This window comes from Geotrypetes seraphini, chromosome 8 (assembly GCF_902459505.1).
Source record: "Geotrypetes seraphini chromosome 8, aGeoSer1.1, whole genome shotgun sequence".
NCBI lineage: Eukaryota > Metazoa > Chordata > Amphibia > Gymnophiona > Dermophiidae > Geotrypetes > Geotrypetes seraphini.
In genome coordinates this window covers 190931237-190954965 of record NC_047091.1, presented here as the reverse complement: position 1 = coordinate 190954965, position 23729 = coordinate 190931237, and the positions used below count along the sequence as shown (strand labels likewise).

General features: G+C 44.2%; 1 protein-coding gene across 2 annotated transcripts in view; it reads right to left on the bottom strand.

The window, feature by feature from the left end:
* KREMEN1 (kringle containing transmembrane protein 1) overlaps positions 1-23729 on the bottom strand; it is a 123402-nt gene that overhangs the window by 4244 nt on the left and 95429 nt on the right. For both annotated transcript variants that reach the window (XM_033956118.1, XM_033956117.1), the window contains exons 4-6: positions 22480-22604; positions 20978-21131; positions 7135-7467 (exon numbers count right to left, since the gene is read on the bottom strand). In XM_033956118.1, coding sequence (XP_033812009.1) covers positions 7135-7467; positions 20978-21131; positions 22480-22604 — 612 coding nt within the window. The remainder of the gene's footprint in view (positions 1-7134; positions 7468-20977; positions 21132-22479; positions 22605-23729) is intronic.

The following is a 23729-nucleotide window of genomic DNA, read 5'->3' as shown; positions in this document are numbered from 1 at the left end:
CCCTCATTACAGAACAGTTCCCCTAAAGTTAAGGGGGGGACACCACCACCCCAGGTGCCTCCCACCCTCACTAGCCACTGGGCTAGATGGACTATTGGCCATTCTTATGTTCATATGCTAGGTGGACCTTCAGATTGACTCCTTAGGGCTGTTCTTACGTTTACTAGGCCAGTAATGGCCGCCGCCTTCACCTTCAAACTGTTATGAGATCACTCTTCTTTTTTTCTGTCTTAGTTTATAATTTTGAAATAACAAACATTGCAAAGCTTACAAGCAAAATTCCAACAAGAAATAGGGTGAGTAAAAGTTCGCCATCTTGAACCAGCAGGCCTACGAACGGGATGAACTGAGCTTCCCTCTCGGTCCAACTTCTCTAAAAAGGTATGGGGGGATGGAAGTTCAGGGACATCAGGTGGCAGGAGAGAGTGGACATCCCTCCTGCCTTTGGGGGAAGGGTGAGGGTAGGGGATGTTTGGGGGGGTGCTTGGCGCAGCAGTGGGTCTTCGGTGGCAAGAGGGAGTGGGCATCTCTCCTGCCTTTTTTTTCAGGAGAGGAAAGGGGGAGGTTAGGGGATGTTTGGGGGGGCACCTGATGTGGGCCTTTGATGGCAGGAGGGAGTAGGTATCCCTCCGTTTTGCTGCCATCCTTCTTGCCATTTTTGTCTCATGTGGAGGGGGGGTTTGAATGGCAGGAGGGAATAGCCATCCCTTCTGCCAATTTTTGCTAGCACGGGGGGGGGGGGGGAGGGAGATTTCTGGTGTTGTGTTTGTCAGGGTTCGTTGGGGAGGGCCGTCATTGGTGGAAGGGGGGCTTTTTTTTAAAAAAATGGGGCAGATATTGTGCATGTGTAACATTAAAAAAAGGTTTCCTGCCCCGAACAGGAGGCTTTTCCCTGCCTCTCAGCAGTTCGGGCTTCCCTTGCTGGCTCTGCGCATGTGTGATAGTCGCTCTCACAGGGATTACGGTGAACAACCATGTGAAACATTTGCATGTAAACATATTAGTGCATCAATAGCTGTTTCTGAATTGGATCAGAGCAGACCCACACAGTCTTACCGTTCCTCTTTGTGCATCTCGGCCACAGTCCCTTTTTGGGCTTTCCCAGGACCTGTATACTGCTTTTTCTGGGTGGTTTACACAATCAAAGCACTTTAAACATTTTGCACAGGTCCTTATTTTATACCTGGGGCAATGAAGTGTTAAGTGACTTGCCCTGATGGGAATTGAACTCACAACCTCAGGCTGCTGAGGCAGATGCTCTAATCACCAGACAACTCGGAAGAGCTGTAGAGACCAGACTCTTGAGTTAGAGAATCCAGAGCTGCGTGGACGGTGTCTTGGTACAAGCACGCTATAACACTGTCACATCGTGGCCTCTCTCATGTCGAGACAAATGAGCAATACATCTGATAGATTAAGAAAATCTAGAAAATACCCTGAGTCCATGAAGCACGAGAGTCTTCTTATCCTTAGTATAGATTTACATAACAACATTTCAAAATGCCAATATTACAAAGGAAGGATGAACAAAAGCTAATCACCAAAATGGTGAGAAACATGGAAAAAAGGCTGATTCAAGGCAAATGGGGAATTTCTGTCCACATTTCCTTACAGACTCTGATGGATTGCACGGGTTCAAATTTTACAGCTTGTGCAGCCTGGATCAGTTCTAGGCAGGACACACCCATAATTTGGTTTGGTGGTGGGGGCCAGGTAGGGACTAGTGTTAGGCCAAAACAGTGCACGCTCTGCGGACACAGAGTTACTCGATGAAGCCGTCCGCGCAATGTGCGACGGTGGCAAAAAGGGTGAACAGAATGCTAAGAATGATAAAGAAGGGGATCACGAATAGATCGGAGAAGGCTATCATGCCGCTGTACCGGGCCATGGTGTGCGTTCACCTGGAGTACTGCGTCCACCACTGGTCGCCGTACATGAAGAAGGTACTACTCGAAAGAGTCCAGAGAAGAGTGACTAAGATGGTTAAGGGGTTGGAGCTGCCGTACAACGAAAGATTAGAGAAACTGGGACTCTTCTTGCTCAAACAGAGGAGATTGAGAGAGGACATGATTGAAACTTTCAAGGTACTGAAGGGAATAGACTTAGTAGATAAGGACAGGTTGTTCACCCTCTCCAAGGTAGGGAGAACGCGAGGGCACTCTCTAAAGTTGAAAGGGGATAGGTTCTGTACAAACATAAGGATGTTCTTCTTCAGCCAGAGAGTGGTAGAAAACTGGAACGCTCTTCCGGAGGCTGTCATAGGGGAAAACACCCTCTAGGGATTCAAGACAAAGTTAGACAAGTTCCTGCTGAACCGGAACGTACGTAGGTAGGGCTAGTCTCAGTTGGAGCGCTGGTCTTTGACCTAGGGGCCACCGCATAAGCGGGGCATGAAGGACCACTGGTCTGACCCAGCAGCGGAAATTCTTATGTTCACAATCCAGTCCAAAACTGGGGTTCTGAACCAAAAGGGTTTACGTAAAACAGTTTCTTAAGCACAGGGAGAAAAATCTCAACAACGACAGTAATAGAGCAGAGACAGAGCAAAATGAGCCCCAAATGCATCATCTCTCTCAGAAACCGGTTTCCCCCTCCCCACGTCCTCTGTGTGCCCTCCAAGTGTGTTTACAATTTCATAGACCAGCCATCAGCAAGTATCTGGTTGGTTTACAATACTAAGATAGCAGTTTAAAATCATTAAAATAAAATGGGGAAGGGGGGTCGCTTCTTAATAGGCGTTGATACTTAACTTGTGTTTTGCTTTTGCGTTGGGCAGAGCATTGCAGAGGGAGGGAGCGGGAGCAGAAAAGTTGTAGTTCTTTGATGGATCTGATCAGCAGATCTCAAGGCCCGAGGGGAGGCAGAGCGGATGAGATGGGATTCACGGAGAAGCGGGTTGACGCGCTTGTTTTTTGAGTTGGACGGCTGTGTTTTGGGCAGGGGGCTGCTTTCCCATTCAAGCTCATTCCTCACTGCTTCCCACTTCTTTCTCCTCCTGGTACAAGGGCCGAGTTAGTCGAAGATCACCTTTCCCTCACTCAGCAGCAGCCAAAGACAAAGGATTTAAACAGGGCTGGAATCTTATCATAGCGAGGGTGAGAGGCGCCCCTCCCCCGCCCCCACCTCCATATGCTCCTTTCCATGCGCTGCTTCCCTTCCCCCGTACTTCTGTAACATTCCTGACGTTGCTTCCTAGGCACGGGTCCAGGATGTGACACCAGAGGAAGAGCCGACGCTGGCGTGACAGTAGCTTGCGGTTTGCTTCTTGCGCCAGGAACATTACAGAGGTACAGGCCAGAGAAGCGGCATTCACGCACGGCAGTTGGGGGTGGGTGGGGTGGACCACCCCCATTTGCTACACCACTGGTTCCTCCTAGCAATACTTCACTGGTCCAGAGAGCTCGTAGGGGTATTTACAAATCAGTACTTTAGTACCACCACTAGAGGTCTCTGCTGTCCTCATAATGCAGAAACTTAGAGGTCTCTACACAGCTTAAATATATTTAGATAGAGCCAGCCTTACCAACTTCAGGGCCCTGTGCAGACCAGTTTGCCTCTCCCCCCACCCAGTGGCTGTCCCTCTGTCTCTGAAACACCTTCCTAGGGTTACTATATGGCTCCAGAAAAAGGAGGACAGATTGAGACATCCGGGTTTTACTCTCACTACTTTCAATGAAAGTAAAGCCCAGATGTCTCTATCTGTCCTCCTTTTTCTGGAGCCATATGGTAACCTTCCCCCCTCCCGACCTTAAAACATGTGTTTTTCCATAGAAGGTTCAAGGCTATCTGCTGCTGACTCCAAAGCCTGCAGAAGCAGGAAATTAAATCAGAAGGAGAGGGCGGGACTCAGCAGAGAGCAGGCTCTCGGCTTAGCGACAGACAGCCTGTTTGAATTGCTGCCATTGCCTTGAACCTTTTATGGAGAAATGCATGTTTTAAAGAGAGGGGAGGGTGTTGGAGACAGGGCGACATGCTAAGACAGGGCCTTGTGTAGCCGTTCCTGTCATCCCTGAGTTTAGGAATGATCCAATAGATAAATTAAAATATGACAGAATCTAAATGGTCTCGACTCAAAATTGTGTAATGCTCCTAATTCCCATGTAGAAACAGTCACTTCTTTAATTGCCTCAGAAAAACCTAGCTTTACTAATGTTCAGTAACCAGTTAATCTAAATGCACAGTTAGTAAATAGATTTCCCGTCCCTAAAGTGCTGCATCTACAAGAGATTCCTCGACAGATCCCTGGCGTTCCAGGCATGCAAATGGAACAAATGGCTATCCACTCTCATCTCTAATTCTCCCTCCTACCAAACTTTCAGGAAGTCAATCAAAACTTATCTCTTTGACAAATATCTCTGACTCCTGCCCTCCTTGTAACTCTATTTTTAACTATGCCTTGTACCTCCCACCTTCCTGCACCTCCCACCTACCTGCCTTCTCCCTACCTGCACCTCCCACCTACCTGCACCCGACTTCCTAAGTCACGCCGATTGACTTGTTTATAACCTCTCTATCTCCTTCTTGCCTGCTCCCGACTCGCTAAGTTATATTGATTGATTGACTTATTTATAAATTTCGCTGTAGATGTACAGTCTCTTGTCATGTAAACCACTCTGAACTATTCTGGTACTGCGGTATACAAAAATAAAGTTATTATTATTATTATTATTAATGGGGCCTATGTTATTTAATACCGAGTCAGGAAGTTTGTTACAGGTACACAGTAGAGCTAAGCAGAAGGGACGGAGTCAGGAGCTGGCAGTGGAGGAGGGCAGGAGAGACAAGAGAGGAGAGAGACTGCAGAGCGAATCGGAGGAGTTTGAACTGCGGACAGGGGGGCCACTGAAGTGACTTGAGGAGGGGGGTAATGTGAGTATAATGAAACTGGTGGAATACGAGGTGTGCAGCGGAATTCTCAACAGATTGAAGGGGAGAGAGATGGTTTAGCGGAAGACCCGAGAGAAACAGGTTGCAGTAGTCTAGAATCAAATTTTAAATGAACTTGTATGAGTGTGCAGATTGGGTTACCAGACATGGAAGCGAAGGGGATTACAGGGTACAGATAGAGGTTTACCTTACAGGACATTGAGCGAATAGGGTATGGATATTTTAGGTTAGGTAGGGAACACTTTCAGGTCATGGACCTGGGGGGCCGCCGCGGGAGCGGACTGCCGGGCACGATGGACCCCTGCTCTGACCCAGCAGAGGCAATTCTTATGTTCTTATGTTCCCACAGGAGCATTAAAGTAAACCAAAAAGGACCATTTAATGAAGTTTTTGGAACTCTTTCTATATGTGAATTAAGAGCAGTAGCATAAGTTGTACTGGAGGTCAGCCAGTTTGCCCACTGAGGCATTTAATTCACCTGCTGGGACATTCATAAACTCCTTCTTGGCAGGCTGCAAAGTTTGAATCGGATCATTTTGTTCTGGATGCCATAAACTGTGCACGATACAATTCCTGGCAGAGAATCTTCCGTGGAACATGTCGGAGAGTTTGCTTGTCTTTGTCTCAAAACTTCAGCTCCAATTTATCTTTCCTACTATTTTGACTTTGCTGGTATTATTAGTGCCCATCTGTTCTCCTTTCCATCTATAAGAGGTTCCTAGATAAGACTTTATCATTTGAAGCAGGCAAATGGAATAAAAGCCTAAGTGAGATTATCTCTAATGCATTTTCTTACCAAACTTTCAGAAAAACAGTAAAAACTTATCTGTAATTCCATATTCTCGTCGATGTAACCTCACTGTCTGTATGCAATCTCTTTTTTTGTAAACTGCTCTGAACTGTTTGTGCTATTGTGGGATATAACAATAAAGTTATTATTATTATTATAATTACAGGTGAAGAGTAAAACAAGGGAGAAAGTGTGACATTGATGTAAATAGAGCCAGATATAAGTTACAGGTCCCCAAATCCAGGACTACCTTTACTGCACTGGGTTAGGTTTTCACTGCACGCACTAACCGCACACTACATTTGTTTTTAAAGGGGGGGGTCATGTCAGGGGTAGAGAATGAGTGACCAGTTAGCATACGGTAACACAGATGTGCTAACAGGTTAGGGCAGTGGTTCCCAACCCTGTTCTGGTGGACCACCAGGCCAACCGGGGTTTCAGGATAGCCCTAATGAATATGCATGGAGCAGATATGCATGCCTGTCACTTCCATTAAATGCAAATCTCTCTCATGCAAATTTATTAGGGCTAGCTTGAAAACCCGATTGGCCTGGTGGTCCTCCAGGACAGGGTTGGGAACCACTGGGTTAGGACACAGATACGCGGGAGCCGTTACAACCTACAAAACCGTTGGCTGTAAGTTCTGCTGCGGTAATTTCAAATATGGCAGAGCGCTAATGATATTAGCTAATGAGATAAATACAAAGTATGCTGTGGTGAAAATGGCTTTAGCACATGAGAAAGACCCTCGTAAGGGTATGCTAAGGACCCCTGAATGACCCCATGACAGATTGTCTGTCTTATAAACTGGAATTTTAATGAAATGTGGCTAAAATGTCACAAAAGGAGGGTTAACAAAGACCCGCTCACAAAAAAATCAGACTATTAACAGTGGTGTGGCAAATGCGATGCAGCCCACAGGAACTGAATGTGTCACATTTGCCAAACGGGAATTGCTTTGTAAAAGGGGCTCTAGACTTCTTTGATAGTGAAAGAAAAATGTCCAACATCTCAAAAACATATTATTAAAAGCTTTAAATAGAAAGTAGCCACTTAGCCTTGATTGCTCCAATGAAAAGAAAAATTCCCAACATCGGTACATTGCGCATTCAAAGATTTTTGGTGGAACCATGCAATGCGGAGAGATGCTGGTTGCAGAAGAGGCTCGTGGATGACTACTACTACGACGATTTATCATTTCTATGGTGCTGAAAGAGTAACAACATTCCAGAATCTCAAAGAGTAATAAAATTCCGGAACCCCAAATAGTACCAACATTCCACGCGGAATCCCCAAAGAATAGCAACATTCCATGCTACCAATCCCAAGGCAAGCAGTGGCTTCCCCCCATGTCTATCTCAATAGCAGACTATGGCCATTCAGTAGAGTTTGCGTGGGATGGAGACTGGTAACCATGCTGGAGCAGAGCAACGTCAATGTTAAAGGTCTTTGCTCACCTTTATAGACCACAGCAAAACCCTGGGCCTGATTGATGCGATCAGAGAAGAAGTAGAGGATGATGGAGTCCAATGAGATGTTGAACGACACAGGGGGGTGGTTTCTGCCATCCAGGCGTACCAGTACTTGGTTGGTATAACCATCCAGAAGCTCCACCATGTCTGTGGAGTCCTTAATGTCAAACAAGGTGAAGTTGAACTGGATCTGAGAGGCTCCAGGGACCTGAATGGTCCAGTAACAGGCTCGCCCCGTGGAATAGGTGTCAGGAAAATCTGGTGAGTAGATTACTGCTGTCTCTGAGGTATAGTTCCCTCCACAGGCCCCGATGAGTGCTTCGGAAAGAAAGAAACAGAAAAAGAGTCAATGGGAAGGTCATGTGTCAACAAGTTCAGTATCTCTTCTGTGAATGCGCATTAAATGGAGACGGTAGCAAGAGTGCAATAGAATGTTACTCGTTTCTTCCATCACCCGTGTTACACAGTTTACTTTTCTGTCAATTCATTAATATAGTTACAGGTATTGTCTGTTTTCTCACAAATGTCCACAAATGCAAGAAGGGTGGTATATTTACACTATTAAAACAAGGTAAAACAATAAATAACCAAAAATATATAAATGTGGAACACCTAAAAACTAACAAAGAGTGATAATGAAAAAGTGAAATGTGGTGGAGTCTCCCTCATTCTTTCTAGAGACTGTTTGTCGTGTTCCCGTCTGCTAGAAATTGAATCAAATGAGGAACATTTCCAAAGGTTTAGTATGTCATGTCACACAAGAAACAGAACTTTGTGGGGCCTGGCCTGTGATACTTGGACTGATGTCAGCATTAACAGTCTCCGAATAAGAGGTTGTGCTTTAATTTAGAGAGATGCTCTCCAAATTTTTATAGGTATCATCAAGCCTTCATTTTGCGTCATGGTATGTATTGGATGCTTCCTGAACTCATGGAGAATCTACCGGATTGGCTGATATTAGAGAGTCATCTCATGTCCCCATTACATCTTAACCATATTTTGAGTATCAAGCTGCCCAGAATATATAAGGACAATAGTATTCTTCTGTCCACCTGGAAGACATTACAATTTATTAATAATTTAACATTTACTCAAATACAACAATCCACGTGTCAATCTTTATGGTTAAATTCCAAGATACAAATCGGCGAGTCTAAAATCCTCTGAAAACATTGGCTGCAGGCAGGCATACGTACTTTAGATCAGTGATTCCCAACCCTGTCCTGGAGGAACAGCAGGCCAATCGGGTTTTCAGGCTAGCCCTAATGAATATGCATGAGAGAGATTTGCATATGATGGAAGTGATAGGCATGCAAATTTGCTTCATGCATATTCATTAGGGCTAGCCTGAAAACCCAATTGGCCTGGTGTTCCTCCAGGACAGGGTTGGGAACCACTGCTTTAGATGACGTGATCTCAAATGGGAAAATGCTAAATTTATTACAACTGCAACAATCATTCGGCATCTCAAAGTCTCAAGCTTATAAATGGTTGCAGTTGAAACAAGCCATTCAGAAGGGATTTCCTGATTGGTGAAATTTAAATAATCAGTATAGCTTGCCGGGCCCATGTTTACAGGCAGATTTTCAAGGGCATCAGGCTGCCAATTGGTATAAATTAATATCTGAATATTTGAATAGGAAACCTAAAACGAGCCTAAAAGACATTTGGAGCATTGAGATAAAGCAGCAGATTTCGGCTACTCAATGGCCACGGATTTGGACTTGGAGGATGAGATGTACATAGGAACATAAGAATTGCCACTGCTGGGTCAGACCAGTGGTCTATCATGCCCAGCAGTCCGCTCCCATGGCGGCCCCTAGCTCAAAGACCAGTGCCCTAACTGAGACCAGCCCTACCTGCATACGTTCCGATTCAGCAGGAACTTGTCTAACATATTCTTGAATCCCTGGAGGGTGTTTTTCCCTATAAAGTCCAGAAGAACTTCCTTACATTCATACGCAATCTATCCCCTTTCAATTTTAGAGAGTGCCCTCTCGTTCTCCCTACCTTGGAGAGGGTGAACAACCTGTTCTTATCTACTAAGTCTATTCCCTTCAGTACCTTGAATGTTCGATCATGTCTCCTCTCAATCTCCTCTGCTCGAGGGAGAAGAGGCCCAATTTCTCTAATCTTTTGTTGTACGGCAACTCCTCCAGTCCCTTAACCATTTTAGTCGCTCTTCTCTGGACCCTTTCGAGTAGTACTGTGTCCTTCTTCATGTACGGCGACCAGTGCTGGATGCAGTGTTCCAGGTGAGGGCGTACCATGGCCCAGTACACCGGCATGATAACCTTCTCCGATCTGTTCGTGAACCCTTTCTTAATCATTCCTAGCATTCTGTTCGCCCTATTCGCCACCGCAGCGCATTGCGCGAATGGCTTCATCAACTTGTCAACCAATACTCCCAAGTCTTTTTCCTGGGGGGGTCTCTCCAAGTCCCGTCCCGGACATCCTGTATTTGTGTATAAGATTTTTGTTACCGACATGCATCACTTTACACTTATCCACATTGAACCTCATTTGCCATGTTGCGACCCATTTCTCGAGCGTGTTTATGTCACATTGTAGATCTTCGCAATCCTCCTGCATCTTAACTACTCTGAATAACTTAGTATCATCTGCAAATTAAATCACCTCACTCGTTGTGCCAATTTCCAGATCCTTTATAAATATGTTGAAGAGCACGGGCCCAAGCACCAAACCCTGCGGCACTCCACTTGTGACGCTTTTCCAGTCCGAGTATTGTCCATTTACTCCCACTCTCTGTTTCCTATCCACCAACCAGTTTTTAATCCACATGAGTATTTTACCCTCGATTCCATGGCTCGCAATTTTTCGAAGTACAGTGGTGCCTCACACAACGAACTTAATTGGTTCCAGGAGCAAGTTTGTTATGTGAAACGTTCGTTATGTGAAACGCGTTTTCCCATAGGAATACATGTTAAAAAAAATAATTCGTTCTGCAGCATAAAATATGCTAAGATGACATAAAAAAGATAAATTTTTTGTTATTATTTTTATTTAGATACATCTAAAAACATACATCTCCCTGTCCTTTTACTTCCACTATCTTCCTATCCCATCTCTATTCCCTTTTGTCCCTCTCCCCATGATCAATCATCTCACCACCTCTCTCTGCCCTCACCCTCAGGGTTCAAGATTGCTTCCACTCTTTTTCCTGTTGTTCTCTCTGCCTGTCACCCTATGATTTAGCATCCCTTCTGCCCTTGTCCAATATTTCCCCTTCTCTCCCTCCCTCTCATCCCCTGCTCCAACATGTGCTTTCAGCGGCCTTCTCCCCCCTTAAGCGTCTTTTCTTCTCCACTCCACCTTTCCTCCCTCCCTGCCTCCACCTTTGTGGCGCTTTTGCACCCGACCGACAACAGAACAGGCCCGGTCGGACAAATCTCCCTGTCCTGTAGCCGCGAATCTAAATTACCTTCTTACAGCAGCTGGATTATTGAAGCTGCTGTAAGAGGTAATTTAGATTCGCGGCTACAGGGCAGGGAGGTTTGTCGGCCGGGCCTGTTGTCGGTCGATCGGGGGACCTGACCAGCTGTGCACATTCTTCGGGGCGGACCGCCCCCTCCCCCATCTTTCGTTCGCCATTGCCTTCTTCCTACCTGCCCTGCCGCAGCCACACACAGCCGAACGGAAGTCTTCCTGATGTCAGCGCTGACGTCGGAGGAAGGGAGGGCTTTGCTTAAGCCCTCCCTCCGACGTCAGCGCTGACATCGGGAAGATTTCCGTTCGGCTGTGTGCTGCGACAGGGCAGGTAAGGAGAAGGAGACTACCCTCGCGGCTCGACCAACCCCGCTGCGATCCAACCCCGCAGGAACCCCGGACTTCGTTGTGTGAAACGAAGTCCGTTGTACGAATCAAGACATAAAGTTCGTTGTGCGCAGCGTTCGCTGTGCGAGGCGTTCGCTGTGCGAGGCACCACTGTAGTTGTTCATGCAGAACCTTATCTAACGCCTTCTGTAAATCCAGATATACAATGTCGACCAGGTCACCCTTGTCTATCTTCCTGTTTACTCCCTCGAAGAAGTGCAGCAAGTTCGTCAAGCAAGATCTTCCTTTGCTGAAGCCATGCTGGCTGGTCCTCATCAGATTGTGTTCGTCAAGGTGCTCAATGATGCTGTCCTTTATCAGCGCCTCTACCATCTTTCCCGGTACTGAGGTCAGACTCACCGGTCTGTAGTTTCCTGGATCACCCCTCGAACCTTTCTTGAAGATTGGCGTAACATTTGCCACTGTCCAGTCTTCCGGAATCATTCCTGATTTGATCGACAGCATCGGCATCTATGAGACAAACTTGTTTTTTTCTGTTGTATAGAATTTTTTGGACCCCCGTTCGTTTGCAAAAGTTAGATAGTTTGAAGTTTAATAGATGCTGAACTGTCATCTTGAAATAGGGACACTGGATCACTTGTTGTTTTACTGTCCCTTGATACTCAATTTTTGGAAGTCTACATGGGGTAAAATCAACATGATATTGGAAGCTTCGATTCCATTGTCCTACAACATAGTGTTATTTGGGACTTTATTAAAACCTAAGAGTCCAAATAATTACTTCTTGTTATGATAGGAGTTGCTATGCAGCTAATTACAAAAATTGGAAAAACTGGGATAGAGTAAATCATAACTTTTGTTGGGAAACCCTGTGCCAATTTTATAAATATGAGCAAACAATCTCAGAACAATTGGGACAAGATAAAGAGACCTGGGGGTCCATTAGCAAAATTTGTAAAAACTGATTACTAATATAAGCCTTTCATTTTTGAATGAGTTTCACACACATCCAGGAGGGTGGGAGGGAGAGAAGGGGGGTGATATGTGCTTATATTATTATTTATAAGATATAAATGCTGTTTATGGTACCAATTGTTTCTATATTCTATTGCACTTTGTGTTTGTTTTTAAAAATCAATAAAGAATTACAAAAAAATAAAATAAAATTTAGAGAGATGCTGTTCATTCATTATATTCTTTAAAATGGATGAATGAGGAATTTGAGTTTCCCCTGACGCTAAGATCTTACACTTTTAGGCTGAGAGATCTGTTGAGAATCAAAAACTTAAAAAAAACACTGAAAACTGTGAAAAATTGGAAGGAGTTTGTTTTAATTTGGTACTTCTAGTCTCTCCAAGTTAAAGAAAATTTTGTGCTATTCTGTTTCACCTTCATGAAATATGCATTTTCCGACTCTACCCTCTAAGAGAATATCGACCAATGAAATGCTGTATTTCAATGGAGGCTGGGTGGAGTTCACGTACACAAGCAAATTATAGTGTCATGGGACTTTAATTCCAGCTCTAGGGCAGACGTAGACGCATTCTCTTTTGTCTGTACAGAAAAGTAGGTGCCATAACCAGTTTCTGTAAGTTTTTGCAACATGTATATTTAGCATGTGAATTTGGACTTATACACAGTAATGCAGTAAATGACGGTAGATAAAGACCCATATGATCCAACAAGATGGCCAGAGCCATGGTCATCACTCTGTGCAGGCCCCAGTCACTCATGCTTGAACATTAAAAACTTTGCGGTAAAATTTTTTGTCAGCTCGAAGAGCAATTTTTCATGTTTTAGGTATCTTGTATAATAAGGACAGTGATCTTACAATCAATCTGATTGCAGACTCCTGAGGCAGGCCCTTTTGGGCCGAAACACGATCGTGTGGAGTCTTGTCATAGAAATAATAGGCATTGAACACTACGAGTCTCCTTCGCTATTTGTTTTCCGCTGAACATAAGAATAGCCAGCCTGGGTCAGACCAATGGTCCATCTAGTCCAGTCTCCTGTTTCCACAGTGGCCAATCCAGGTCCTAAGTACCAGGCAGAAACCCAAAGAGTAGCAACATTCCATGCCACCAATCCAGGGCAAGCAGCGGCTCCCCACATGTCGGTCTCAATAGCAGACTATGGACTTTTCCTCCCGGAACTTGTCCAAACCGAGCTAGGTTAACTGCTGTAAACACCTCCTCTGGCAACAAGTTCCCGCCTAACTATTCTTCAAGTTAAAAAATATTTTCTCCTGTTTGTTTTAAAAGTATTTCCTCATAACTTCATCAAGTGTCCCCTAGTCTTTGTAATTTTTGATGGAGTGAAAGAAAAATCGATCCACTTGTACCCGTTCTACTCCCCTCAGCCGTCTCTTTTCCAAGCTGAAGAGCCCTAACCGTTTTAGTCTTTCCTCATACGCGAGGAGTTCCATTCCGTTTACCATCTTGGTCGCTCTTCTTTGAACCTTTTCTAGTGCCACTATATCTTTCTCGAGATAAGGAGACCAGAATTGAGCACAATACTCTAGGTGAGGTTGCACCATGGAGCGATACAGGGGCATTCTGACATTCTTGGTCTCATTAACCATCCCTTTTTTAATAATTCCTAGCATCCTGTTTCCTTTTTTTGCCACAGCTGCACTCTGGGCAAAAGATTTCAGCGTAGTGTCTACAATGACATCCAGATCTGTTTCTTAGGTGCAGACTCCTAAGGTGGACGGTAGTTGTCAAATCCATCTAGTAGCCAAATATGATGGAGTCTTGGTTATAACCACATTTTATCCCCAAGTATTATTGACAGCATTCATCTTACCAGTCAAAATGTCTTCCCTCCCCTCCGAGTCACCACCCAAGAAAAAGATTTAGGTGTCATTGTAGACGATATGCTAAATCCTTACACTACAATGTGTGGAAGCCAACAAAGCAAACAGGATGCAAGGAATTATTAGAAAGGGATGCTTAATAAGTCCAAGAATATTTTAATGCTTCTGTATCGCTCCATGGTGCAGCCTCACCTTGAGTATTACATTCAATTCTGGTCACCATATTTCAAAAAAAGATATAGCGGCACTAGAAAAGGTTCAAAGAAGAGCGACCAAGATGGTAAAGGGGATGGTATTCCTCTCGTATGAGGAAAGACTAAAAAGATTAGGGCTCCTCAGCTTGGGAAAGAGACGGCTGAGGGGAGATAGGATTGAAGTCTACAAAATCCTGAGTGGAGTAGAACAGGTACAAGTGGATCAATTTTTCTTTCACTCCATCAAAAATTACACCAGGGTCCAGAGAAGAGCAACAAATATGATAAAGGGCATGGAGAACCTTTCGTATGCTGAGAGATTAGAGAAGCTGGGGCTCTTCTCCCTAGAAAAGCGGAGACTTAGAGGGGATTTGATAGAAACTTACAAGATCATGAAGGGTATAGAGAAAGTAGAGAAGGACAGATTCTTCAGACTGGCCAGGGAAACAAAAACTAGAGGGCACTCGGAAAAGTTGAAGGGAGACAGATTCAGAACAAATGCCAGGAAGTTCTTCTTCACTCAGAGGGTGGTGGACTCCTGGAATGCGCTTCCAGAGGAAGTGGTAGAACAAAGGGGGATTGTGGGATTCAAAATGGGACTGGACAGGTTCCTGAAGGAAAAGGGGATTGAGGGGTACAAATAGAGGGGTACTATGCAATACGGAATGCTTTAGAGTAATAGATGACTTACAGGTCATTTGACCTGGGGGGCCGCCGCGGGAGCGGACTGCTGGGTATGATGGACCTGTGGTCTGACTCAGTAGAGGCGATGCTTATGTTCTTATGTTCTTATTACAAAGACTAGGGGACACTCGATGAAGTTACAGGGAAATACTCTTAAAACCAATAGGAGGAAATTTTTTTCACTCAGAGAATAGTTAAGCTCTGGAATGCGTTGCCAGAGGATGTGGTAAGAGCGGATAGCGTAGCTGGTTTTAAGAAAAGTTTGGACAAGATCCTGGAGGAAAAGTTCATAGTCTGTTATTAAGACACTGCTTGACCTGGATCAGCAGCGTGGAATGTTGCTACTCTTTGGGTTTTGACCAGGTACTAGTGACCTGGATAGGCCACTGAACGTGGAGAGGGAATATGAAGACGTTGGTCATTCAAAGAGCGTAAAGCTCTTGTTGGACAATAAAGATGAACAAGTAATGAAAGATATGAAGGACCAAAGTCAGGCTAAGAATTTTAAATTTAATACAAAACTGAATCAGATATAAGGGAGTGAGATGATCATAACGTGACTATTAGATAAAAGACGAATAGTTGTATTGTGAACAGTTTGTAGTATTCGAATTTGAGTCTGAGGTAAACCTATTACAATAGTCCAGAATCAAAGACTACACAATGATCTTTTGTGCATCCTTATCCAAGAATGAACGAATGGAACAAAATTGTCTTTAAAGAGTAGAAATAAGCTGTAACTACTGCTGCTATTTGATGTTCAAAAGAAAACTTAAATTGAGTTACCATTGAAAGTGGATTAGGTGACAGAGTTGGAATAGTGTTCTTACCTGAGATTTAGAAAAAAATATCAATGTAATTTATAATCAGCCAACCATTCTGACTGCAGTCATTAGAGGAACATCTGGACCTATAGAGTTGGTCTCATATAACAATAAAATATCATTAGCATAAAAAATAACCCCTTGTTCCTGTATCATAAGTGCCAAAGGACTTAGAAAGATATGAGAAAGAATAGGAGCAAGGGATCATGGGATAATCATTAGATGGACAATCTGAAACAAGTACCCGAAAAGAGTGATTGCTTCGATAGAACCGAGAAAGAAGAATGGAATGATCGACTATATCAAAAGCCCAAGTTAGATCAAGAGAAACTAACAAAACCCAAAAGGCTAACTAGAATTGTTTCACGATGGTGATAAGAATTTAACCAAACAAATGAGTTGCTGGTTGAGCTGTCTGGTGGGGCTGGGACCAGGCCTCAGGCTGAGGCAAATATTTGGCCACTAATGCCCCCGTAACAGTAGCTGCTAAGTCCAGTACCAAACGCTTTCAATTTGCTCGATCTCCACAGCAACATGAAGACACATTTGATTGATTGATTGGGATTTTGATGCTGAGATTCACCCAAGGCGATGTACCGCAGGAGTAGCTTGCCCAGCGGGTTTAACTAGGCAGGAGCCCTGTTCAATAATTACTATACAGCTAACATTTATTCATTTAAATGGGAGCAGGATTTGGGGAGGACCATCACAGACCAAAAGTTATGTTACCTATATAAAAGTTTGACTGCAGAAATTAGAGGGGATAACTTTACAGTATATATCTACATTTTCTATAAAAAGCCCGATTTTTATTATAATAATAATAATAACTTTATTCTTCTATACCGCCACAATCTTGCGACTTCTAGGCGGTTTACAATCAAGAGAGCTGGACATTCAGCGAGTTACAATGTGCAGATAGTCAGAGGAAATATCGAGTGCAGAAACATTAAGGAAGCAAAATTATAGATATATAAATTTGTTGAGCGAGAATTTACAGTATACAGATTGGAAGAAATGTCCAAGTGGGCCTGTTAGGGGAAGGCCGTGCAATTCAAAAATACAGCGAAAATTACGATATGATAACAGTAACAATTTATATATATATCATAGAGCCATGGAGTTTTAGGCGGACTTAAGAGGGGAGAGAGAGAAGAGTAGGTCAGTTGTTTAGGTATTTCAGGACCAGGACACCTATTTGATAGGTTCATATGGTTGCCTGTGTTATAAAGGTGACTCTGAGATTTTCAGACCCAGATCCAGTCGCATACAAATACTGACAGGCGCTTTTCCACCTGCTCCGAAGCTGCTCTAAATGGGTGCCTTGGCTGTGACGTGCATGCATGCATTATATAAGACAGACATTGCATGCATGCGTTACATAAGATACACATTGCATGCATGCGTTATATAAGACACACATTGCATGCATGCGTTACATAAGACACACATTGCATGCATGCGTTACATAAGACACACATTGCATGCATGCGTTACATAAGACACACATTGCATGCATGCGTTACATAAGACACACATTGCATGCATGCGTTACATAAGACACACATTGCATGCATGCGTTACATAAGACACACATTGCATGCATGCGTTATATAAGACACACATTGCATGCATGCGTTATATAAGACACACATTGCAACTCCAGCCCAGGACTGCCTGCATGTAAATCCCATCTCGTCTCTTGCATATTATGATACCACCACACCGGTTTCCAAAGAGTCTTTTACTCCTGTAATACAGGCTTTACACATGGAAAAATCCTTATAAAATGATTCCTAGAAAAATTAGGCTTGAACGCAAAGACCCACGACTGACTAAGTGTCAAAACCAATTCATGTAGACACTATGAGGTTCATAATGGAAACAGAAATACCTCTAAAATCCCGCCTAAATCGGCACTTGGACGACCTAAAAGACAAGGCCTCTGAATGCCACTGTGCGCCCAGAGCTCAAAGGGGTGTTTTTGGAGGAGTGGTTAGGGCAGGGTGTGGGCTGGCCTAAACTTAGTCATCCTGCAGGGATAATCGAAAGTTTAATGAGACTTATACGTTGTGACTTAGGTGATCTAAAAACAGGTCTAAGTGCCCAGAATGTATCCCAAGTGACCAGATATCTACAGACCCCCACACACTCCCCCAGTGATCACTGACCCCCCCTCACATCGCCATAAAAATCGGAATAAAAACATAAATACCTGCCTCCAGAACATCAGCACCTGGCATAGGAAAGCCTAGTAGAGCTGCACAAAGGTGGCTTAAGTAATCTGGGGGGTGGGGGCCTAGTGAACCATAGAGAGGAGGACCCAGGCCCATAAATCATTCTAACCACTACATTTATGGTGGAAAATATGAGCCCACCAAAACCTCCCCAAACCCTACTGTACTGACATATAGGTGCCACCTGCAGCCATAAGGGCTATTGTGGTTGTAGACAGGTGGGTATGGTAGGTTTTGGGGGTGTTTTAGGGGGATCACCATGACTTTTAAGGGACTTGTGGTGAGATGTTCATTGGCACCCTTTTTGTGACGTTCACAGCAGTGCCCTGTAAGGTGCCCCTCTGCTGCCATGTCTGGGTGTCCAGTCCATCACTTTGCTGACCCCTCCCATGCCCAAAAGGTCTTGCTCTAGGCATTTGGGACTTGGAAGAATTTTTGGTCGTGAACGGAGTATAAAGATAGACGACTGGACGATCAAACAGCTGGACGTATAAGTAGATGATTTAAAAAATACATATGTTTTGGACATATCTTTCGAGAATGGACTTTAGATGCTGCCAACTTTGGGCGACTAACGCCCTAGGTCCAACACGTTTCAAAATGAGATAGTTTGGGGAATGCTAAACTATGAACTTAACGTGACCACTTCATGCCCTTAGGAGAATTTTCCACCCTAGTGAAGGAAGATAGTGCTGGTTGCTCCTTTCCTGTTGAAGACACAGGGAGGTGAGTCTGTGCTGCCTCTTCTCTACAGACAGTGCCCGTGAAGAGGCCTTTTTCAGAAGGGTCACGTGTTTTCCTGCGTAGGCATTTCTTTTCCAGCCTTGTTCAGAAATGAGTCTTAATGAGAACACATCTCCGAAAATACACATTGCTGACATCCAGCTGCAACATTTCCACTCCTCAAAACCAGGGAATTTCAACCCTGACCAGCCTTTCCCAGTCTCCTTTCATCTTCCCCTTTCTCTAAACATTCCTGTTTTCTCAACGCTGAAAGAACAGACCTCATTGTTCATTCTCCTCACCCCGCAAGTCATGATCAACAAATCCCCTAACCAAAACCCTGAAATATTTACGCTGAACCTCCGTGAAACCACAGGGTTGAGGTAGAGTGACTGGCACAAGGAAGTGCTCTTTGAGAGAACAGGCAGTCCTGGAACACAGTCACTGTCATGTCAGGAGCACTCGCTCCTTCCACCAAGTCACTGCTGCTTCTGAGAGGAACAAGAATCGTGGTTTGCAGTGTGCCGTTAGCTTACACAGCACTGTACTAAAGAGTTGAACATGAAAGTTCATTAACTTGTTCTCCGCCAAGAATTGTTATATATACATGAAAGAAATAACTAAAGGTAGATCACATAAGTATTCTGTCTTTAATATGTAAAGCGCTTTGATATAACGTCTTTCTGTGATTATATCAAACCCCATCCCCTGTTTCTTCTCTCCCTTTTGTGAGCTCTGTTGGTCCTGCGGATATCTGGAAAATTTGTGGGTTGTAATACCTTTTAAAAGGGGGAAATGTTTCAATTATTCCCTTTTGGACAAATTCCAAAGTCTGAATCTTTCAAGAAAAACACCTATGAACTGCTTCTGCTAAATGTATCACCTGCCCACTTCCACTATGGAATGTCCCAATCCAAACTATAACCATTCGACTCGGGGTTCCATATTAGGAGTCACGGCCCAAGAAAAAGACCTAAGTGACATCGTGGACAACCCGTCAGGAACTTCTATTCATTTCAGAATGCCAGGAATTATTAGGAAAGTGGAGAGAAAATGCCTCTGTAGCGCTCCACGGTGTAACCTTCAGGATTGGGTAGAACAGCCATTTGCAAGAGGAAATACAATTTGTGTGTGTTATTGTCTAATCCTGTCTTCTAACTGCAGCTAAACCCAAGTGCATTGTGGAATATATGGTCTGCTTTAGCCTTCCTGAGACAGGGCAGTGACTTTACCTGTACAATTGCCCTCAGAGCAGGGGCAATTAAAAAAAATACTTCCACTTTATTAGCTGCAGAAATGTGCTTTAATAAAGCTGCCACCCCTGTATGTAAGGAACTATTTTATGTAAAACTTTTCCCCACCGTAGCACGTGGTGCAAGGCTAGGACCTTGTAACTGAATTTGAAGCCCCCATGGGTACAGCTGATGAACTGTGGGAACCTAAGCAGGGTTGGCATTGGGTGGGGGGCGAACAGGGACACGGTTCCAGGGGCCCCCCGTGACCTGGCACCCAACATAGGTGGCCTGCCGCTTTCCTCTCGTTCACTAACCTACCTCAATCGCTGCCAGCAGAGACACACTTTACCCCTTCTTCCTGATTCCGGGCATATAGAGTGCAGGGCTAGAGAGCCCCAGTAACAAAGTGAATGACTCCAGATAAAGACCAGGAATGTGGAAGAGACCCTGATTCATCTGGCCTGAATGGAAACAGGGTATCAAATAGGAACCCCTGGGTGGCTGCAAATGAAGGCTAATGGTGAGGAGAGGTTCTTATCCTTTTTGGTTGCTGCAACCCTTCAACTGACCAATGAAACCCTTGCACACCCCTCTTAAACCAAAGCTGTTAACTGGTAAGACGAGACTTAAATTGCAGTCCTGTCCAGTTACATGACCAGTAACTGTCCTGATAGCGGCCGTCACTCTTTCTAGAAAGTTTCAGCAAATTGCCTCCGATTTCAAGAGTCTTCAGAACCCCTGGCCCAAAGGAAAGGGGGGAACCACTGCCTGCTCCAGAGGCCCTCCTAGTCATCCTGGTGCTGAGGGACAGTGCCGACCGCAGCGTCTCTACTGCTCGCTTTCTCTCGTTACACGCTGCTCTCTTGGAATTTCAAAGTTCACGCTGACATCCTTTTTTAAATCCAAGTTGTGGATCTGATTTTGTTTGTAAACCATTTTTCCTCTGGCTTGTGGTTTCAAACTCATTCCTTGGCTCCGAACTAGAGCTCACACACATCTTGTTTTCATCTCTCACATCTCAGATTTCAGTCTTTCTTTCCTCTTTGCTGTAGCATCTAAGGTATATAATTAGAGAGCAGAAATCTCTACAAAAGGCAGAGAGACAGTCAAGCATTACAAGGAACACAGATCCCTCGAGTAAACATTTTCCTGCCAGGACAAGAAGGGCCAAATATTTTAGATCTTGTTGGGCTGGTCTGGCTTGTAATCATCTCTGGCACCTCTAGAAGTGAAATCGGTGTCACAAACTCACTGTCACATTAACAGAGTAGGTCTGGAGTCGCACGTTCACCGTCCTGGAGGTTAGGAATCGCATACTCACTGTCAAAAAGAATGACCCTGCCATCTCCCCCGCAGGGCTGTGTGTGGTCTCCAAAGCAGACGCTGTTACAGTCTGTGCTGATGGCTTCGCCGTAACGCCAGTAATCGGGATTATTTCCACAGAAACAGGCGTAGCCTGATTCCATTCCTGCAATCTACAGAGAGAGAAAGAGAAACACAGATCAAGAGAGATGAAAAATGTCAACTCAACCCATCACAGATTTACCCCAGCTGGGACAATATTGGAGAGGGGAGGTGGGGGACTCAAGCATTAATAGGACCTATATCTATAAGTACTTAGCTTCATTACCAGGCTGGCACTTTTGGCATTGAGAGCACGGAAAACTGCTTCGCTTTTGCCTTGATCCCTTCTGTGTAGAGATTCTGTCTGCAGCCCCAATTTTCTGAAATTACTACTAGCATTAAATGTTTATACAGTTGCCCAAGGTGTACAGTTTAATGGTCTCCAGAAACCATGATTTTCTCCTGCATCTGACAAGCTGCAAAGAGAAACTGAAATAACTCAACCTTTAGTTGTGAAGTGAAGCACTGGGGAAATGTGCAAGCCTAGAACTCGGGTCTATGAACGGTTAGCTTAGGTCCAGAGTAGTTTTCAGCAAGTCCTGCAACCAGATCTAATTGTCCATATATCGCAATGAACATTCAGCTATGCTATAAGGGCCAGGTTCAGTAAGTGGCCCCCACAGTTAGGCACCATGGTTCTATGACGGGCACTTGGCGTTAAGACACCTTTTACAAAACAGGGCTTAGAGTGGATTTCTGCACCTGGCTTTGGACAGGAAGATCTTTGCCTGTTGAAAGCTGGTGTAAATCCTCGGGCCGATGGCAGATGAACATGGAAATCCAAGTGTTCTATAACAAGGCACCTAATTTCAGCCGCTCCCATGGCCATGCCACTTTTGAGTCACACATGTTCTAGAATAAGACATAGGGTACATGCACACGTAATTCCTAATTAGTGCTAAGGGCCAATTAACTCCAATAATTGATTGCTGCACCTAACTGACTAGTTTCTCCATGCATCTGGGCTCCACACCCCACTTTGAATCTGGGGATAAGTGAAACCCTAATTTACCATGAAAACATGATCTCGTTGGACCCTTCAAGGAAACTACTACTACTTATCACTTATATAGTGCTGAAAGATGTACACAGTGCTGTACATTTTGACATTTATAGACGGTCCCTGCTCAGTAGAGCTTACAATCTAACTTGGACAGACAAGATATGACATAGAGGGTAGGGGATGCAGAACCCAAGGTGAGAGGAGTCAAAAGCACACTCAAAGAGGTGAGCTTTTAACTGGGCCTTCAGCACTGCCAGAGACTGAAGCCGTAGGGATTCGGCCAGCTTGTTCCAAGCATGTGGTGCAGGGACGGAGTCTGGAGTTGGCAGTTGGAACCAGGCACCGTCGGAGGCTCTGTTGAAGAGCTGAGTGTCCCTGGAACAACAGACGTTTTAATGTGTGAATGAGGAATGTACCTTGAAGCGCTGACTTCGACAGAAGCTGATGCAGGTTTGGATGGTGAGTTTATTTGAAGTCTCGCTGCTGCCGGTCAGAGGTGGTGGATCTCCGAGGTCCCTGTAGCAGCCCAGATGACCTGGCACTGGCATGAAAGCAGAGAAGAAATGCATTTGGCACGTTTAGACTCACAAAATTGAGCCAGTAGGACACCCCCTCCCCTCCTATACAATGCCTTCTAGCTCCAGTTCGTCACAAAACTTGGTGATATGAAGATAGAGAGAAAACAGAGCAACCCAGCCATTGTGCATTGCAGCAGAGAAGACCCCAGTCTCCTGCCCACATTCTGCTGCAAGTGGGATATTTGCATAAGGCAGCAATGCTTGAAATGTTAGGTGTCAAATATGATTTACATTATAAAAATGCAATTGCTCTTCAATTATTTTTCTTCTGTAATCTTTCGATGAGGAAAAAGGGATTTGGGGGATTAGTGTGAGGAACATAGCAAAGACAGGTTTATGGTTTATTTGATCTAATATACAATATACCCTTCCTTATACAATAACAGAACGGTTCACAAAATTTATTAAACCTGCAATAACAATAACTATGTTCCAAAAAAGAAAAAGAAATATTTTTTCCTTTCTTTTTTCTCTTTCCCCCCTTTTTAAATAAAATGAAAAACTATTAAAGAAAATGTACAGGCTTACAGTGTTAGTAAATCCTAACCCCATCAGAGATGTCCAACTGAATAGAGAAAATCTGTTCAAAAAGACGTGATTTCAATGGAGTTCTAAATATTAACCCCCCCCCCCACCTTTTACTAAACCGTGATAGCGATTATTAGTGCAGGAAGCCACGCTGAATCTCTGCTCTGCTCCTGACGCTCACAGGAGCTCTATGAGCTGCATTCAGCACGGCTCCCTGCGCTAATAACCGCTATCACGGTAAATAAGTGAGTTCAAGACGCACTGGGGATGGAAGAGAATTCCAAAGAGACAGTACGAGACGAGAAAACGCTCTCTGTCTGGTAAGTTCATAATGAACTGAACGTGGAGAGGGAATATGAAGACGTTGGTCATTCAAAGAGCATAAAGCTCTTGTTGGACAATAAAGATGAACAAGTAATGAAAGATATGAAGGACCAAAGTCAGGCTAAGAATTTTAAATTTAATACAAAACTGAATCAGATATAAGGGAGTGAGATGATCATAACGTGACTATTAGATAAAAGACGAATAGTTGTATTGTGAACAGTTTGTAGTATTCG